Source organism: Colias philodice, chromosome 21 (assembly GCF_061535455.1).
Source record: "Colias philodice isolate Cphi_HAF_F1 chromosome 21, ilColPhil1 Martin Lab GWU primary, whole genome shotgun sequence".
Taxonomy (NCBI): Eukaryota; Metazoa; Arthropoda; class Insecta; order Lepidoptera; family Pieridae; genus Colias; species Colias philodice.
In genome coordinates this window covers 9,690,243-9,706,460 of record NC_143106.1, presented here as the reverse complement: position 1 = coordinate 9,706,460, position 16,218 = coordinate 9,690,243, and the positions used below count along the sequence as shown (strand labels likewise).

At 34.4% G+C, this 16,218-nt stretch overlaps 2 protein-coding genes across 3 annotated transcripts in view; one reads left to right on the top strand and one right to left on the bottom strand.

The window, feature by feature from the left end:
- Window positions 1–759: 759 nt before the first annotated feature.
- On the top strand, window positions 760–9,484 carry LOC149479124 (putative odorant receptor 85e). Its single transcript, XM_089709067.1, has 7 exons — window positions 760–883; window positions 2,485–2,610; window positions 3,046–3,254; window positions 5,851–6,033; window positions 8,676–8,765; window positions 8,962–9,117; window positions 9,395–9,484. Exons 1-7 carry the CDS (start codon window positions 775–777, stop codon window positions 9,449–9,451), a joined length of 930 nt encoding a protein of 309 aa, XP_089565193.1. The 5' UTR covers window positions 760–774; the 3' UTR covers window positions 9,452–9,484.
- A 2,404-nt stretch (window positions 9,485–11,888) lies between these two features.
- LOC149479123 (serine/threonine-protein phosphatase PP1-gamma catalytic subunit B) overlaps window positions 11,889–16,218 on the bottom strand; it is a 28,650-nt gene continuing 24,320 nt past the window's right edge. The window contains exons 6-8 of one of the 2 annotated variants that reach the window (XM_089708870.1): window positions 14,986–15,133; window positions 13,644–13,782; window positions 11,889–12,133 (exon numbers count right to left, since the gene is read on the bottom strand). In XM_089708870.1, the coding sequence (XP_089564996.1) occupies window positions 12,130–12,133; window positions 13,644–13,782; window positions 14,986–15,133 (291 nt within the window). In that variant the 3' untranslated portion in view covers window positions 11,889–12,129. Of the gene's footprint in view, window positions 12,134–13,639; window positions 13,783–14,985; window positions 15,134–16,218 lie in introns of those variants that run through there. The other variant, XM_089708871.1, reaches the window with a different exon arrangement.

The window sequence follows — 16,218 nt, the reverse complement described above, 5'->3', positions numbered from 1 at the left end:
TTATGTAAATAATCTTATATATAAAAATGAATCGCAAAATGTGTTGGTAAGCGCATAACTCGAGAACGGCTGAACAGTTTCGATAATTCTTTTTTTATTATATTCCTTGAAGTACGAGGATGGTTCTTATGTAGAGAAAACGTAAACATGTACCACGGGCGAAGCCGGGGCGGACCGCTAGTTTATCATAATATTTGGTAAGCTCGACAAGATGGATAGAGTAATTTCAATTTATAATGCATTATGAACAAGGCTTTACCTGATTGGACCTAAAGTTAAATTTAAACTTTTAATTAAGTAAAGTACTATTTATTAACTTTTCGATTTATAAGCAGTAAATTCTTAGACTGTGAAGATTTATACCTTTTTTATCAATAGGTCGCACTTATGTGTCGAATACCGAGCCGAAATATGAAAGAAACCATTTCAATTCGCGTGAAGAACTATTGCCATTTCATGGTTTTGCCGTTAAAAATAGTGGGTTGCTGGGACTGGTACCGCAATCCCACTAAAGCTTCGCACATCTTCATAAACAATGTTTATTTGGCTATGGTATTATTTATACTACTTAATTTAACGGTGTCCTTGGTTGTTCATCTGTATGGGGAGTGGACGGATGTAATGTCAAATTTAGACAAAATGGCCGACGGATTACCGTTAATTGTCTCTATAGCGATCGTAGCGTACTTCGCGATTTGCAAAAAGGAAATGTATGATTTGTGCGAGTACATGAATAATAATTTTAAATGGCATTCAGCTAGAGGTTTGACTAATATGACGATGCAGGCAAGCTTTAAGACGGCAAGGAATTTCGCGATCTTTTACACGGCTTGCACGATTTTCAGTGTTGCTATGTACGTGGTGTTGCCTGTTGCTGGATATTGTAAGTTCCGTTACGTCAAAATGTAAAAAATGACGTAGTCTATTAATTAAAATAGTATTTCTTTTTAAAATCGGTTTTGTAGATCTAGAGATTATCGTCTACAACGTTACAAACTCACCTCTCTATAATATCTAATAAGTACCTACATATTAACTGTATAAATTATTTCATATAACTATGTATGTAATAATTTACCTATATTTTGTTACATTTTTTCTTTGACGTACTACGAGGAAAAAACTGAAGCTAGTGATAATAATATGTATTACCTCGTTTGCGTCCATTATTTTACAAGAAAAAAATAGCGTTAGCCTTTACAATTATCATGAAAAATATGTAATAGTTAATGTTAAAAAGACTGAAACTGCAATAAAGTCCGAGTACGAGTACCTACTTACCTAAGTGACATATCACACTAGCGGATTGCGAGCGGTTTCAAAGCGGAGCGGGTGCGCAACGAATACGTTGCGGGCGCGCAACGAACACGCCGCGGTTGCGCAGCGAATTCGTTGCGGACGCGTCATTTTGTATACTCTCGCACAAAAGCCAGCCCTTCCGCCTTGCCTAACTTCCATTCAATATTTCCATCGTTTCTGTAGCACTCAATTTTTTAACCGTACTGTGGAAATGCACTTACTTAACAGTTAACTAAAGATGTAATAACAACTGGAGTTGTTAAAAAAAGGTGCTATAAAATTGAATTACTAGGACTTTTAGAATGTACCATACATTCCAAAAGTATGTAACGACTGACCAGTATAATCTCTCCCATAGCAACGTATGTTATAAAGAGATTTTGTGAACCTAATTATGAGCAAAGTGATAGTGAGTTGCTGGTTGCTTGATAAAATTTTCTATTCACTGCTATTTATCTAATAATAAGATAGCCCTGTTTTAGTTAAGGAGCTTTAACATTTATTTCACTAATGAACTTTCTTAATGAGCAATTAAGTTATCTGATTGCATTTCGACCAAGATTTAATAGATAAAACAATACCCTAAACATTAACATGTTATGAAACTCGTAAAAAATAATGATCTCATAATTATTATACTATCACAAGTTATAAGTAACAACCAGCACGGATTCCATTTTGTTAATGAGTGTACATGACTGCGACGTAAACGTTGCGCATCTGCCACGCGTCCGCAACGAATTCGCTGCGCAACCGCAACGTATTCGTTGCGCACCCGCTCCGCTTTGAAACCGCTCGCAATCCGCTAGTGTGATATGTCACTTAATATTACTTACTCAACAACTTTTTAATGCAAATGTAAGGTTTTTCATACATTATTAATATAATTTAATCCTGTAACCTTTAAAGTAAAAAAGGATCGAGGAATCGAGATAATATGAGATTCTAAGAAACTCTGCAGTCTGCTTAGTTCAATATGTGAAATTCAGTTGTTTTCATGTGCAACGGCAAATTTCCAATAATTTTTTTGAGATAAAATTACCTACTTTAAAATGATATAGAGTTCAATCCGTCGAAATTGATATAACTATAAGTTAAGCAAGAAAACAAAATATTTTATATTAAAACAGCTAACTTAATCACACTATAATATGAAGATTGTTATTTAAAAGCTTTTTTTTACAGTATGGTTCAACCACCCCCTACATCCGTGGATATACAAGGACGTCGTCCAGGGTCCGTTTATAGCACTAATATTTGTGAGACAATGCTTTGCTCAGGGCTTCGTCGCTTTGGCTATGGGTCAATTAGGTATAGAATTAATTGCTTATTCACTACATTAATTTAAAAGTAGACACCTTTTTTTCTTGTAACATGTGTGTAGATGCCCTGCACTGTTAATTTATTAATATAAATATTACACAAAATATTCACTAAATCTTTTTACGTTTCCTTTCATGCCAGATTGCCTAGTAGAGAATTATTGTTCAGTAATAAGATCGCCTTTTGTATAAGTTAAGGTATTTTGTAACTCTCCTTGTTTAATATTTTGTCATACAGAATTCAAATGAAAAATAGAGCAAGAAGCGTTATCTCCCCGGCCGGCAAGGCGAAAGACGCGGGCTCGAATCCCGCCTCGTAATCGATTTTTTCTATTCTTTAAAAATTTGTCACTGCTCCTTTTTTATTTTTTAAGTGTGTATAGTGTGTATGTATCAATTAAATACAAATAAATAAATATAACAGGCGTATTCTTCGCTTCAAACTCGATCCTACTATGTGGACAGCTAGACTTGCTATGTTGTTCCCTGCGCAACGTTAGATACACGGCATTGTTGCAACAAGTGGAGCATGCAACATTATCAGCACAAAAGTATAGTACAGTGGAGGATGAGCAGCATAGCTATATGTATAACATGTCTGAGGTGAAGGAATCGGAGTATCATTATGATGAGGTGATTTAAATCGATTGATAACTATGCTTTGTGTCTGGATTTAATGGTTAAAAAGCTTAAAAAACATGGTCTTCGTCATTCAGGAATTATGTAGTTATCTGCTGATTAAAACTGAAAAACTACGTAGCAGTTTTTTTAAGAGAAATAATAGTGGTTTTAACTTTAAAGTACTTACTTAAGTAGTTGTTTTTACATTTAAACAATCAACATTAAAATACCAAGATGTATAACGTTTGCGAACATTCAGATTTAAGATGTAGATTTCATATTTTCATAAAACACTTATATTTAGTAAATAGTACCTACTTATAATTATTTATTAAAAGATTGATATTATATTCGATAATTATGATTCCAGATCGTTCGACCCGGTCACAAGGAAGTACGTTTCGGTAATTGCACAAGTTTCTTAGTTACAATAAAGGATAATCAATAGATAGGGAGGCGAATAGGAGAATTTTCTGTAATACTCGAGCGTGGCAGTTTAAGATATGAGAGATACCTTAGACCTAATAGAACAACCTTGTTAACTATTTAGCTCTATAAGTAGTGACGCGCGCCTAGGATAGACGATCAGATTAGTAAAAAAAAATCGATAGTCTGAAATACTCGAGCGCGTCAGATTAAGATATTGGGGGTTGATTTTAGTGTTTTAAGACTAAATTTAACTAATCTGACCATAAGTCCTTGACGCCGCCGAGTTATAGGGTCGCGAACTTGTAAAAAAAAAACGTTAATCCGGCATTCTCGAGCGCGATTTTTTTTATTTTTATTTTGAAGAATATAATCTAAAACTTACTAAAAATACAAAATCTGCCGGTTTCCGCATGACCGGAAGTCTGGAGGAGCCATTTCGTCTTCCGAAAAACGCGTTGCAGCATATAAGTCGCGAACTTTACTTTTTCCAAAAAAAAAGTTTAAATAAACAAAAAAGGTAATTTTATTTTACAAAAAAAGGTCTCTTTTCATTTTTGTCCAAAGTTAAAACTTTTTTTACTTGAAGCATCATAAAAACTCAAACTCCCGGTTTTTTGAGTATATCTCGAAAACTGAGGGTGTTAAGAAAACTTGATATGAAATAACGATGATTAAAAAAAATAAAGCCACAAACCTTTTTCGGTCAGATTAAGAGAACCCACCAACATTTTGTCAGATTAAGAAAATATGCTTTCAGGATACCGAGATAAACCTCCCCTATGAAAATCTGACGCGCTCGAGTATTTCAAAAGGACTTTTTTTTTCTGCATTTTTAAAAATTCATCGTAACTTATCGTCACGCCGTAATCGTCAGTTTTTTTAAGGGGAGCTTCCTTGGGACCTACTTAACATCCCTTCCGAAAATCTGACACGCTCGAGTAAATTTTTTTTTTGTGCATTTTTGACGAATTTATATGCCTAGCCCCACCACGCAAACCGGCAGATTAGTATACCGTTGTTATCAGAGGCACTTGGGGCATACGTAGTATGAATATCTGACGCGCTCGAGAATGCCCAAGTAACTGTTTTTTTTTACATTTTTGAAAATCCGTACACGCCAAACCCACCGCTAAAATGGTTTTTACCATAGAAACTTTTCTTTTCGAAATTATTTTATCTTTCGATTTTGATAAGTCTCGACGACGCCGTTGAATTACGCCATTTAGCTACCTCGCCTCCCTATCTACAACTTTTTATTCAAATGCATGTCAATGTTTTTACATCTAAGTATATCTTAGATACATATATATAATAAATCTGTAGAAGGGTCATTTCTGTACATTGAAAATATTGAAAAAATAAATAGCAGGGGGTGTTACTGGATCGATACCAAACCCAAATATGTGATTAAAAAAATTTTTGTCTGTCTGTCTGTCTGTCTGTATGTGAAGACATCACGTGAAAACTACCGGTTCGATTTCGATGAAACTTGGTATAATTATACCTTATTATCCTGGGCGTAAAATAGGATACTTTTTATCCTGGAAAAATACGTAGAAAAAAAATTAATCTTAATTTTTCAGTTTTATCCATAGACGTTGTTCTGTAGAACCGCGAACACGTTGCGTATTATTATAGGCATAGCCGTATTTGGGTCCAATAGATATTTATAAGATGTCATTGTCGGAGTTACTCAAAATGGAGAAATAAACCATCCACGCGAAGACCGACATCCGCGCGGACGGAGTCGCGGGCGGAAGCTAGTTATCTAATAAATGTGAGGTGTTTTTTTCACCGACTACTTACTTAACAAAAAATAAATATTTACTTAGTTATTTAGATTTTTTTAATTTATTATTTACGACCCGTAAATTGAATAAACATGTCATTTGTTTTATCTTCCACACAGACAAAAAAAGTATTATGCATGCAGTTTTGATTTTAAAGAATTTCTATCCTACATCAAGATGACTCTCGCTTTCCACAGCGCATAAGCATACCTATCTTTATTCTTGTTAGACAACTTTTCTTAATATTCCAAACACGAGCGTAGTCAGATTTTAGATAAAATATCACTCATATAGAGCGTTCATCAGTGGAACAACTAAACAAATTAACTGATATATTTTATCGCATCGAATTTTAATATCTAAACTTCTCGGGATTTTTTTTGGTCTAGGTAGATATCTACAGTAAACAGTACGACGACGCAACAGTGCTTGCGATCCAGGATTGCGCGCGGGTTTTTCAAGTCGTCTACGAGTATAAGCAACGATTTGAACGATTTGTGTCGCCTCTCCTCGCGCTACGTGTTGTGCAAGTTACTATGTATCTGTGTACCCTGTTGTATGCTGCTACGTTGGTGCGTATTAAATAATAAACAGGTACAGATAATAAATAATGAATAAAATACTACATTAGTCTAGTAGTGTGCTAGTTGTTACTTGTGGCGAAAAAACACGCTTAAATGATTTTCTGGATTGTTTTTTTTTGTCTGATACTTTATGTTTCGGCTTCCAGAAATCTTTTAAGGTGATGAATTAATTTTTCTAACATTTACGGCCCTTTTTAAACCTTCGTAATTTTTATATTATTAAAGTTGTCGTGATGAAAATTCTTGACAAGAAAGTTCAATAGTAACACAATACGTCTACCGTTTTAGAAACATGATTCCATGATATTTTCTCGATAGAAAAAAAATACAAAGTTCTCATTGTTATTTTTTTATAATCTCTGGCATCTTCAAAATAACAAACGTAAAGTTACGACTTTTTGGATATTAACTATAAAATATACAACCTATACGTCTACCGATTTAGAATTTTGAAATATGCGATGGTTTTGAAATAAACAAGAAATACTTGAAATTAGCGCGCGACCAGCCAATATAGCGAGAGCCGCCCTGTACCTTCCTACCCCGATCGCTGCACGAGTCATTCCCGCTACGGCCGTCACACGGGGAACTTGTGTCGCTCGCGCAATCGTAAAAAAGGGTGACAACACGATAAGACAAAATGAGACAAATGGGGACAATAAAGAAAATAAGAAGAAGAAACATAAAGGTTGGAGGAAAAAGAATGCTTACAATTGGAACAAATTAATGAAGTAAGTTGGTTTTATTTTAAATTTGATGATAATTGTATTATAGACGATGTTTGATATGTACCCCTGTTTTAAGTACATAACGAATGTGTAAGATATTTTCATTTATAGCATAGATAATCTTTTCAGAAATCCGGAATCCAGAAGGAAAATAAACCCACTGATTGTTCACAATGTGAACCCACTCCTTCGTAAGTACCTTTATTCAGTCAAAAATGTATGCTATCAACGTTCTACTGGTTTTATCGCATGATTCCATTTTTAGCAAAAAGCAACAAAGTGCAAAGAAATAAAAAATCATGGTGAACTTAGTGGAAGTATGGCGGACATAATATGGAACAGGAGCTCATTGGAGTAGTATTATATTTAAAAAAAATACGAAATAATTTCAAGAATTACATTTCTTAGAAGGTGGTAGATAAGTATGTTGTATAAAGAATTTGATGTTGATATTTATTTCATTTATACTTACTACACCTGTGCGGGAAATTGCTTAGTAATAAAACAGGTTTATATTCATATTTACATAGTAATGTGAGTTTTCATTTCGAAAAATTTTGTGTAAGTATATTAAATTGAGTTCCTGGGTGATCTGGAAACACAATTGGGCCCGGAAGATGGCGCTGCAGTCACTCCTCCTAATGACATGAACCGATTTGGATGAATATTTGTGTGCACATTTCATTTTTGTGGGATGATTGGTTGATTCGCTTTCACATTAGCTAATATTATGTATTTTTGTTGTTAGAAAGTAAACTTAATTTAATGTTTATAATACATTATTATTGGTATAAATAAGCCAGTGTTCGTCTCACATTGCTGTACCTGCCTACCTACCCTACCAGGGCCTAACTTTGTTCTGGCTATTTTATTTTGATTATTTGTAATGAATAATTACAATTATAATAGAGTGCATAAAATAAATACATGCGTCAATATATTTTGTGTTTTTTTTTAAACAATTTTTTTATTTAAAAAAATATCATTCCGACCGCGGCTTTGCCCGCGTGGAATTAGGTTATATCGTGAATCCTGTTTTATCCCACAGAAGTGTTCAGTTCGGATAAAAAGTATCCTATGTGTAAATCCAGGCAATTAGCTATATTTTATCAAAATTGGTAATGTAGTCTTGACGTGATTAAGTAACAACTAACAAAAAAATATACAAATTAACGTCCAAAGTTTCGCATCAGTTTTACTGTATTAGTGATATCTTCCACTCTTGACTTTGACTGAGAAGAATTAGGGTTTATAACTTCTTTCAGAAATAGTACCTTTCATTTCTGGGCATGATGTTATATCTACGTCAGCATCAAATTCTATCTAAATCAATTCAGTAGTCCGCGTTATTGAGTACCATTTCATTTTTTCAGAGTAACAATATTTTTTGTTATTTTAAAGATTATTTATAACCTGTATTATTTTGTAATAAAGTAAACATTACGAAATAATAATAATTATTAATAATGTCTAAGTAGTTGTTGGAAAGAAGATTATTTGTTTATAAGCAAGAAAATAAAACCAATAAATCAACAATTGAATAAATGTATAACAATATTATAACTGTATGACGACTCCATACATGTTTGTCCCGAGTCGGCCAGCGGCAGCGCGGCGAGTTTGCAAGAATGACTTCGCGCACACCGGCGTTCGCGATAGCGAGCTATAATTAGACTCCGCCCGCCAAGCAGTGGATTTTTTTTTGTGTATCGTCTTAAGTGAATAATATGTGTCCAGATTTGTCTCATAAATAACATTAAGTTACTTGTTTTACTTTCATAATTACCTAGATTTTGTCGATCCTTGTTGTTGTCGAGGTATTTAATAAAAGTAAAAATTTGAAGAATAAAACTTAATTCTAGCAAAGACATGAATGTTTGATTGTCATTTATATTTTCCTAGAAATTCGACATGATAACAGTGGAGTATCTGGGTGCAGTAGCGTTGGATATTTACGTGTACTGCCATTTTGGGAATCAAATCATTTTACAGGTTAGTCTAAAAATGTAAGTATATTATTATAGAGAACGGAATACCTCCGTTTTTTGGTACGGTAATGCTAAATCAATATTTTAAACCAATTGAATAGTTTTTGAGTTTAAACTTTAATCGTATCAAAGAAAGATGTTTTTTTCTGCATTTCTACAATATTACTTCAGATTTCTTGTAAAAACATTGTTATTTACAGGCAGATCGCGTATCCACCGCGGCTTACCAAAGCGCATGGCCGAGCATGGGAGTGGCCCCTCGTCGGTTGCTACTCAACGTGCTTTTGTCGAACCTTCGTCCCGTTGTAGTGAGAGCTGGGAACTTCTTGCCTATGAATCTACATACTTTTGTTGTGGCAAGTATGCTACCTATGAAAAAATACTTGGTGGAAAACATACGGTCGCAAACTATGAATTTTTCGTACATTGATCATGAATAATGATATCAATCAATATGCGGACAGTACGCATTATTTTTAAGCAGAAAGACGAGATAGGCAACGGTCCATGTAATCTTGTTTGTATTTACAAGAAATTTTTTTCTCATTATGAGTTTGCTATGTTTCTACTTTTGTTTATGATAGCATTCATCACTAATTACAAGTATTTTTAATAAATAAATCTTTGTTACAGATAATCAAGACTTCGTTCTCCTATTACACGCTGTTGGTCAACGTAAATGAAAAGTAGCTAGTCCTGAGACTCATTGATATAGCTTCAAATTCTAAGGATTATTTATATAACTTATCACAATAATATTTTATTAAAGTAAAATTTCAAACTGCACTGCTTTAATATTTGTTATTCAAAAATTTGTCATACTTATCTAGACCTTAAGGTGAGAGAAAAATAAAACAAATAAATAAATTTGTATCCAGAAATTATTTTATTTACGAAATTAATATACAATATTCTTGTTCATACAATAATCGATTAAAGTTGTCGGCCGCGGCCACTGTACGCCTCAGTCTGATAAAAAATAAATTAAAACCAACGCATCTAATCTCAAATTCAAAACACGGTGGAAATAACGTTTACAATTTAAATATGAAATACACGATTGACGATACAATATATAATGTGATGAAATTTAATTTACGATTTAGAAACGGCACAGACGACGAATTTACCGCCAAAAGTAATCGAACTGTCACAATTTTATGAATTTAAAATTGAGTCATTTTTATCGAGTTTTTTTTTTATTTTTATATTTTTTCAAACAATAGCGTATTTGTATTGCAGATTAAACCCGATTTACCCAGTTAAAACTAGTTATAACAACAATACAATATGTCACACTGGTCCTACCTAGGCAAAAACAAAAAAGGCGTTTTAACCGATACATATAACATAACTGAAAAAAAAACTCGCCGTCTGAACCGAGCCTAAGCAATTCCGTACGCTACACGATAACTACATTGCGTCCATATACCGGACGGTGTTTATTCCACCGCTCACATTTTCACTTACTACATATTCTGTGCGACTAAGGCTGGGTACACACTGGACCGTTGTATTGCACTGTGTTGCCATAAGTATATATTACTCAAAAGAAAGAGCGTTTATGAAATTAAAATTTCACAAAAAATGCAATAAGTATAATAATTTTTCAGTTTTATACTAATTAATGATTATAACGTATACATTAATCAATGTTACAACCCCCAAATCTTATACTTGAAAAGCAAAAAACACGTAAACCTTTCTTTTGAGTAGTATGTACTAACATAACACATAGAAACAACACGTTCTCTGACGCATCACAACACAACACAACACAACACGACACTAGCATGCAACCAGGCCTCTCAGAAAAATGTCTGTTTCTTTTCAATCGCACTCGCTCACAAAACAAACGGTAAACATGTACAGATAGACATACATACGAACATACAGACATACACACGACTCGCCCCGGCGAGGACCGTTCTTTCCCCGGAAAAGAAAATAAAAAAATAAAATCCATTATACACGCAACACTGGCAGCTTGAGACTATGCTTTTTATTTTTTATTTCATTTTTAATTTCTACCCGCATCTCATCGAACCATAGAGCACTTGCCATAGACACTGGTCTATAGACGCATTGTCTATGGTACCATCGCCACAATAATACTGTGTTTACGCGGAATGTATGGCAAGTTTTTTTTTGTACAGATTTTTTAAATTGACTTCGACGTACATGAACGTACCGTAGACAATACGACCATAGACGAGTCTGCGGCAAAATGAGTATTTTACCAGTCAATCGCCTTAAAATAATCGTAACACATAATTAATAAAATCCACTGTGCGCTTATAAAACGTTAGTTAATACTGCTAATTCCGATGAATCGATACAAAAATCGACTTCGTCCTTTGCCCGCTTGTTTATTTCGAAAGAAAAAAAACAAAAATTCAAATTTAGAACAATCGAATTGATAAAATGCTCATTTCACCGCAGACGCTGTAGACGGAAGGGTCTCACTGAACAATCGTCCGGCAATTGTTATCTAACTACCCTCAAGTTTAACAATTAAATACTGTTTATTTTTTATTTGGCATTCTTATGCGTAAGGCTTGCTTGCTTTAAAAAACGTCATTTCTCACGAAAAGCTTTGTCAAAAAATTACCGTTTTTAAAGGATTTTTCCTCAAAACTGGCAATTATTAAAAAAAATGCCATTTAAATAATAAACATTATTTTACTATTAAACTCGGGGCCCTAAACGTATGAGAGAGCGCGTACATTGACTCCATGATTACAAATTATATAAAAATTCAAGTCCGTACAAATATCCTTGTATTTATTGATAGCTTACAAATAAACTGCAAAGCCTACACTAGAAGCGAGTTTCTAAAAACCGACATAACGCGAAACGTTTTAAAATTATTTGCATATTAACTGTACTATTGTTAATCAGAATAAATAAAATATTTTGACTATCAATAGTACATATTAGTTATTATTTGACGCACTGATCCCTAAAATCTCTCATACCATAAACAACTACACTCACAAAAGCCTATTAGGTCGTCAAAAATATCCATGCGATATAACATTTATTGAAAATACCACCTTATTTCCGTGGTAGTGGTAGTGGTAGTGGTGGTGGTAGTAATATTCAAAATCTATTGTATACAAGAAACATTGAAAATAACACCTTATTTCATAGTGTTAAGGTTCAAAATCGAGTGTACTCAAACTCTGCCTGATATATGCACAGGCAGAGTTTTGCTCACAATTTTTGAGCATTATTGTGAGTCTAGTTGTTTATTGTAAAATTCAGTATTTTAGGGTTAATTTGTGAGCTATCATTAAATATATGTCGCAGGTAAGCTAATGTAGCGGGAATCCATGCGGGTTGTAGTCGATCTTCGCGTTCAGGGGCTAGCTGGGGACGGATAAACAAACATGTGATATGAATATACGTATATAGAGATTAGAATGAGGTAAGCTGTAAGAAATTGTATGTAAGTGGTAATATTGATATGGGATTTCATTCTTTCGTATTTTATAATAATAAATAAATATTTTTTATTTTTTTTAACCATGCAAGTTTATTAATTTATTACACTATATAATAACAATTACAAAGTTTGTATAACGAATTGTATTTTCAAAAATATGAAAAATAACCTTGATAAAACTTTGAAAAAATCCCGTCTCAATATTGAAGTTAAAGAAAAAATCTAAGTACATAATAACAATACATGTACATGCATCGATCATGTAAACATACGGACAAGTTAACAACTTTATATATGTACACATAATTAACAAAAAGGTTAATTGTATTGCTACTTGCATATTCTCAACATTTTGACATATTCCAGCTGAAAAAGGACAAACTGTTTATTTTTAAGTTTTTGGAAATATAGTCTTTTGCAATTAATTGTCATTTATTAAAACCAAAAACATAAAAAATTATATATAAAGAAGTGTCGTGTCTTAACAATACATATTAACTGAACTTTTGAAACAGTATTGGTAACGAAATTCATCAGAGACTGCTAGACCGATTTTTATAAAGTTTTGTGTGTAAATTGTTTAGTGCCACTTCATATGTTTCTGCACAATTATTTATAAAAATTATTTAATTCAAAATAAATATACTCAAAAGTATAAGGAGCGTAGGAAGTTACCAACAAACAATGTCTCTATCGTATAAAATAAGAAAAATAAAAACAAATTGAGTATTCCTATAGAGTGATTTTACTTTTTTGTAAATATGTAAATATTTTTATTGTGTAATGCGTACATATTATGTATCTGTGCGTGCGCACGTGTGTGTATGATAATGCGTGCGTGGGTTAATAAATGTGAGAAACTAGCCCTTATTTATATCCGCGTATGTATTGACATACGCGTGCGTGCTTGTGTTATTGTCTGTGCAAGGACGTGTTACGAGCAATTTTATGCGTGTATATTTATTTGCTGTAGTGCCGCGTGGTATGTTGGTGTGTGCGTGTCTGTAATAGCCTTGTGTTGTATACATGTGATGTGATGTGCATGTGCATACATGTGATGTGATGCGCATGTGTTGTATACATGTGATGTAATGTGCAGGTGTTGTATACATGTGATGTAATGTGCAGGTGTTGTATACATATGATGTGATGTGCATGTGTTGTATATATGTGATGTGATGTGCATGTGTTGCGTATTAGAGCGGTTGAGTGCGTGCGCGTATTCTCACTCACCGCGTGCAGTATGTGTGTGCGTGTTTAAACGTGTGTACTCCTCCTTATTCTTGGGGTGAGATCTGGCGGCGTGTTGGAGCTGGTGTCTGTGTGTTTGCACTTGTACACATGTTGCTGTATCCGTGCGTGGTGTATGTGTGGGCGTGTTTTAACTTATCGCATGTGTGCGTACTCACTAGCCGTGTGTGTGTATATACTCACTTCTTCTTGCTCTTGGGCTGTGCGCGGGGCGGTGTGTTGGGGCGGCCCATGTTGAGGCCGGAGTACAGCTTGCGCTTGTCGGCCGGCTTCAGGATTTGGAACGAGCACATCAGCGTCTCGTCCACGGACATCAGCGCACCTGGAAATGGCAAATGGATGTGTTATTATAAATTTATTATGAAAGAAAAACTGGTTGTCTGTAAAGTCGGTTTACTGACGATAGTTGAACGTGACAACGGCTTATTGTGCTTCTTTGTCGCTCGTTCCGCGCTCTCGCTTGCACTTAAAGCCTACATGGAACGCCTCAGAGCGAGGTAACGCCGCATGATTCATGTTTTTTCGTGCGTGCAGCCGGCTATAGAATTATAAGACGTTGTCACGTCAAAACTAATAATAATCGAGCCTTTTTAATAGGCAAGTAATTGTCAATGCACCATTCGGGCAATAGGGTCGTTACTTAATAGTTTCTTAACTGTTATAACATTGGGCGTTTTGTGCATTCTTTAAAGAGTGCACACGCAACTGAAAACACCGCGGCAACTGCTTACTAAATTCGACAATGCACAAATTTATGCAAGTTAGACGTTTCAAACGTTTTTTTACCTAGTTTCCGAACTGTACCTATACTATTCACTGCATCACCTACATCCAACATAATTGAAAAAAGTTTTAAGGGGAGGCTCCCTAAATTTTATGTGAATTTGCATTAATATTCTGAAACAGGCACACATACAATCAAAATGGAACTTTAATATATGATTTATTGGATCTTTTTCTTTCGATGTACAAGACAGTTACGTAATTGTAACATTTTCGCTCGATTCATTTTTTATTCAAAAATTATGCCTTTTTTAAGGATTATTACATTTTTTTAAAGATTTACTTGGACTTTATGTCTAAAATAAATGTTAACAGTAAGAAAATAGAGTTTACTATCGAATCCCAAGATATTCTTTCTCTAGATCAATTATTATTACTTTAGTTATAAACGAAATAAGAATTGAGACTTACTTTTCGAGCTCGAACGCGATCAAAGAGCGCACGCGATATTCAACTTTATTACGGCTGTGTTAGCGTCTAGTACCGTACCCGGTCTCTCAGTGCCAGAAATTATATTAGGGAGCCCCCTCCGCCAAGACAGCTTTAAACAACACATTTAAACATAGTTTTCTATCACAGATCAGCATTACCGCCAAGAACAACATTTCGACATACTTTTTTCCTAAAAATACATTTAATAACTCAGGCCCCGAAACCACAGACATAATAGAAAATCCATTGTGTCTGGGACCGATCGGGCCGCTTGGAGCTCAATGGGTTAAAAACAATTCCCTCCACTCACCGGCATTATCGAACTCGCCGCAATAGTTGGGCGCGCTGAACAACGTGACCAACTGCCGCTTGGCGAAGAACTCGTAGCCATCTTCGACCACCTGGTGCGCGCGGCAGATCAGGTCGAACTCGTGCTTCGACAGGAACTTGCCCACTATCTGTCGAGCCGTAATATACAAAAACTTAAATACACATTATTTTTTTTTTAATTACATATTGTCATCTGCGATCAATCAACGGACTATGAGCAGATATTTGGACAGAATAATTTGGCAGTTTTAGAATTAGAGCCAGTGCTCTAATTCCCCTTACTAATGTAGCTCAACATCAATATTAGCTCTTTTCAGACGTTTCGTGGGCTTTAGTTTAAGCAATTGCTGGGAGATGGGATTTGGATGCATTCTAAGTTTTTGTTTGTGCTTTTTGAGGTATTTTGTAGCTTCCTCCTTAATTGTAGGCATTTCTATGTACTCATGAATTTCCGAGTTGCGAGTGTACTATGGTGCTGCTGTAACACACATTAAAATGTAGTGTAAATTGTATAAGAAAGATGTATTTATAAGATTAAGGAGCTACCTCTGCCAACAAACTGTTGTACAGTTTGGCGGAGCAGTTTTTTTTTCTGGGATGAAAAATAAATAAAAATAACAATAAAAAATAAACACTCCAACATTATTTATTTATTCACTAGCTGTGTTTCGCAATTTAACCCACAATGCTCCGCTCGTTGGTCTTAGCGTGACGATTTATAGCCGTTAGGGCTATCTAACACCGAAATAATTTTTCAAACTGGTCCGCAGTAGTTCCTGAGATAAGCGCGTTCAAACAAACTCTTCAGCTTTATAATATTATATATATAGATTATAGAATAGTATAGATTTATAGAAGCACTTTTGAATCGTCATAACATAGATTTACCATTTACCACGGGTAATTATAGAAACCCGGTAAAAACACAATGGTATGACGTAACGTAAGGGTCATAAAGATTAGAAATAGGCATATTTTATCAAAAGGCAACTAGAGAAATTATTAAAGTATGTATAGAAAAATTCAATGCAAGTCGGGATTCGAACCCGCGTCTTTCGCAATAACGTGGCAACCCACATCAACAATCGAATTTGAAGAAATAAAGAAAATAAAAATTTCATCTACTCTCTCAAGGTTTTAGGTGAAATATAAATTAATTTAAAAAAATTAATTCTCCTCTCCATAACAGTAGTTTAGATACAATCTAAGTGAA

Coding starts and splice junctions, on each gene's coding strand:
- LOC149479124 (XM_089709067.1), top strand. CDS start 775: ATGACGATGCAGGCAAGCTTTAAGACGGCAAGGAATTTCGCGATCTTT. Junction 884..2,484: donor GTTGCCTGTTGCTGGATATT/GTAAGTTCCGTT, acceptor TTTTTTTTACAG/TATGGTTCAACCACCCCCTA. Junction 2,611..3,045: donor TTTGGCTATGGGTCAATTAG/GTATAGAATTAA, acceptor TAAATATAACAG/GCGTATTCTTCGCTTCAAAC.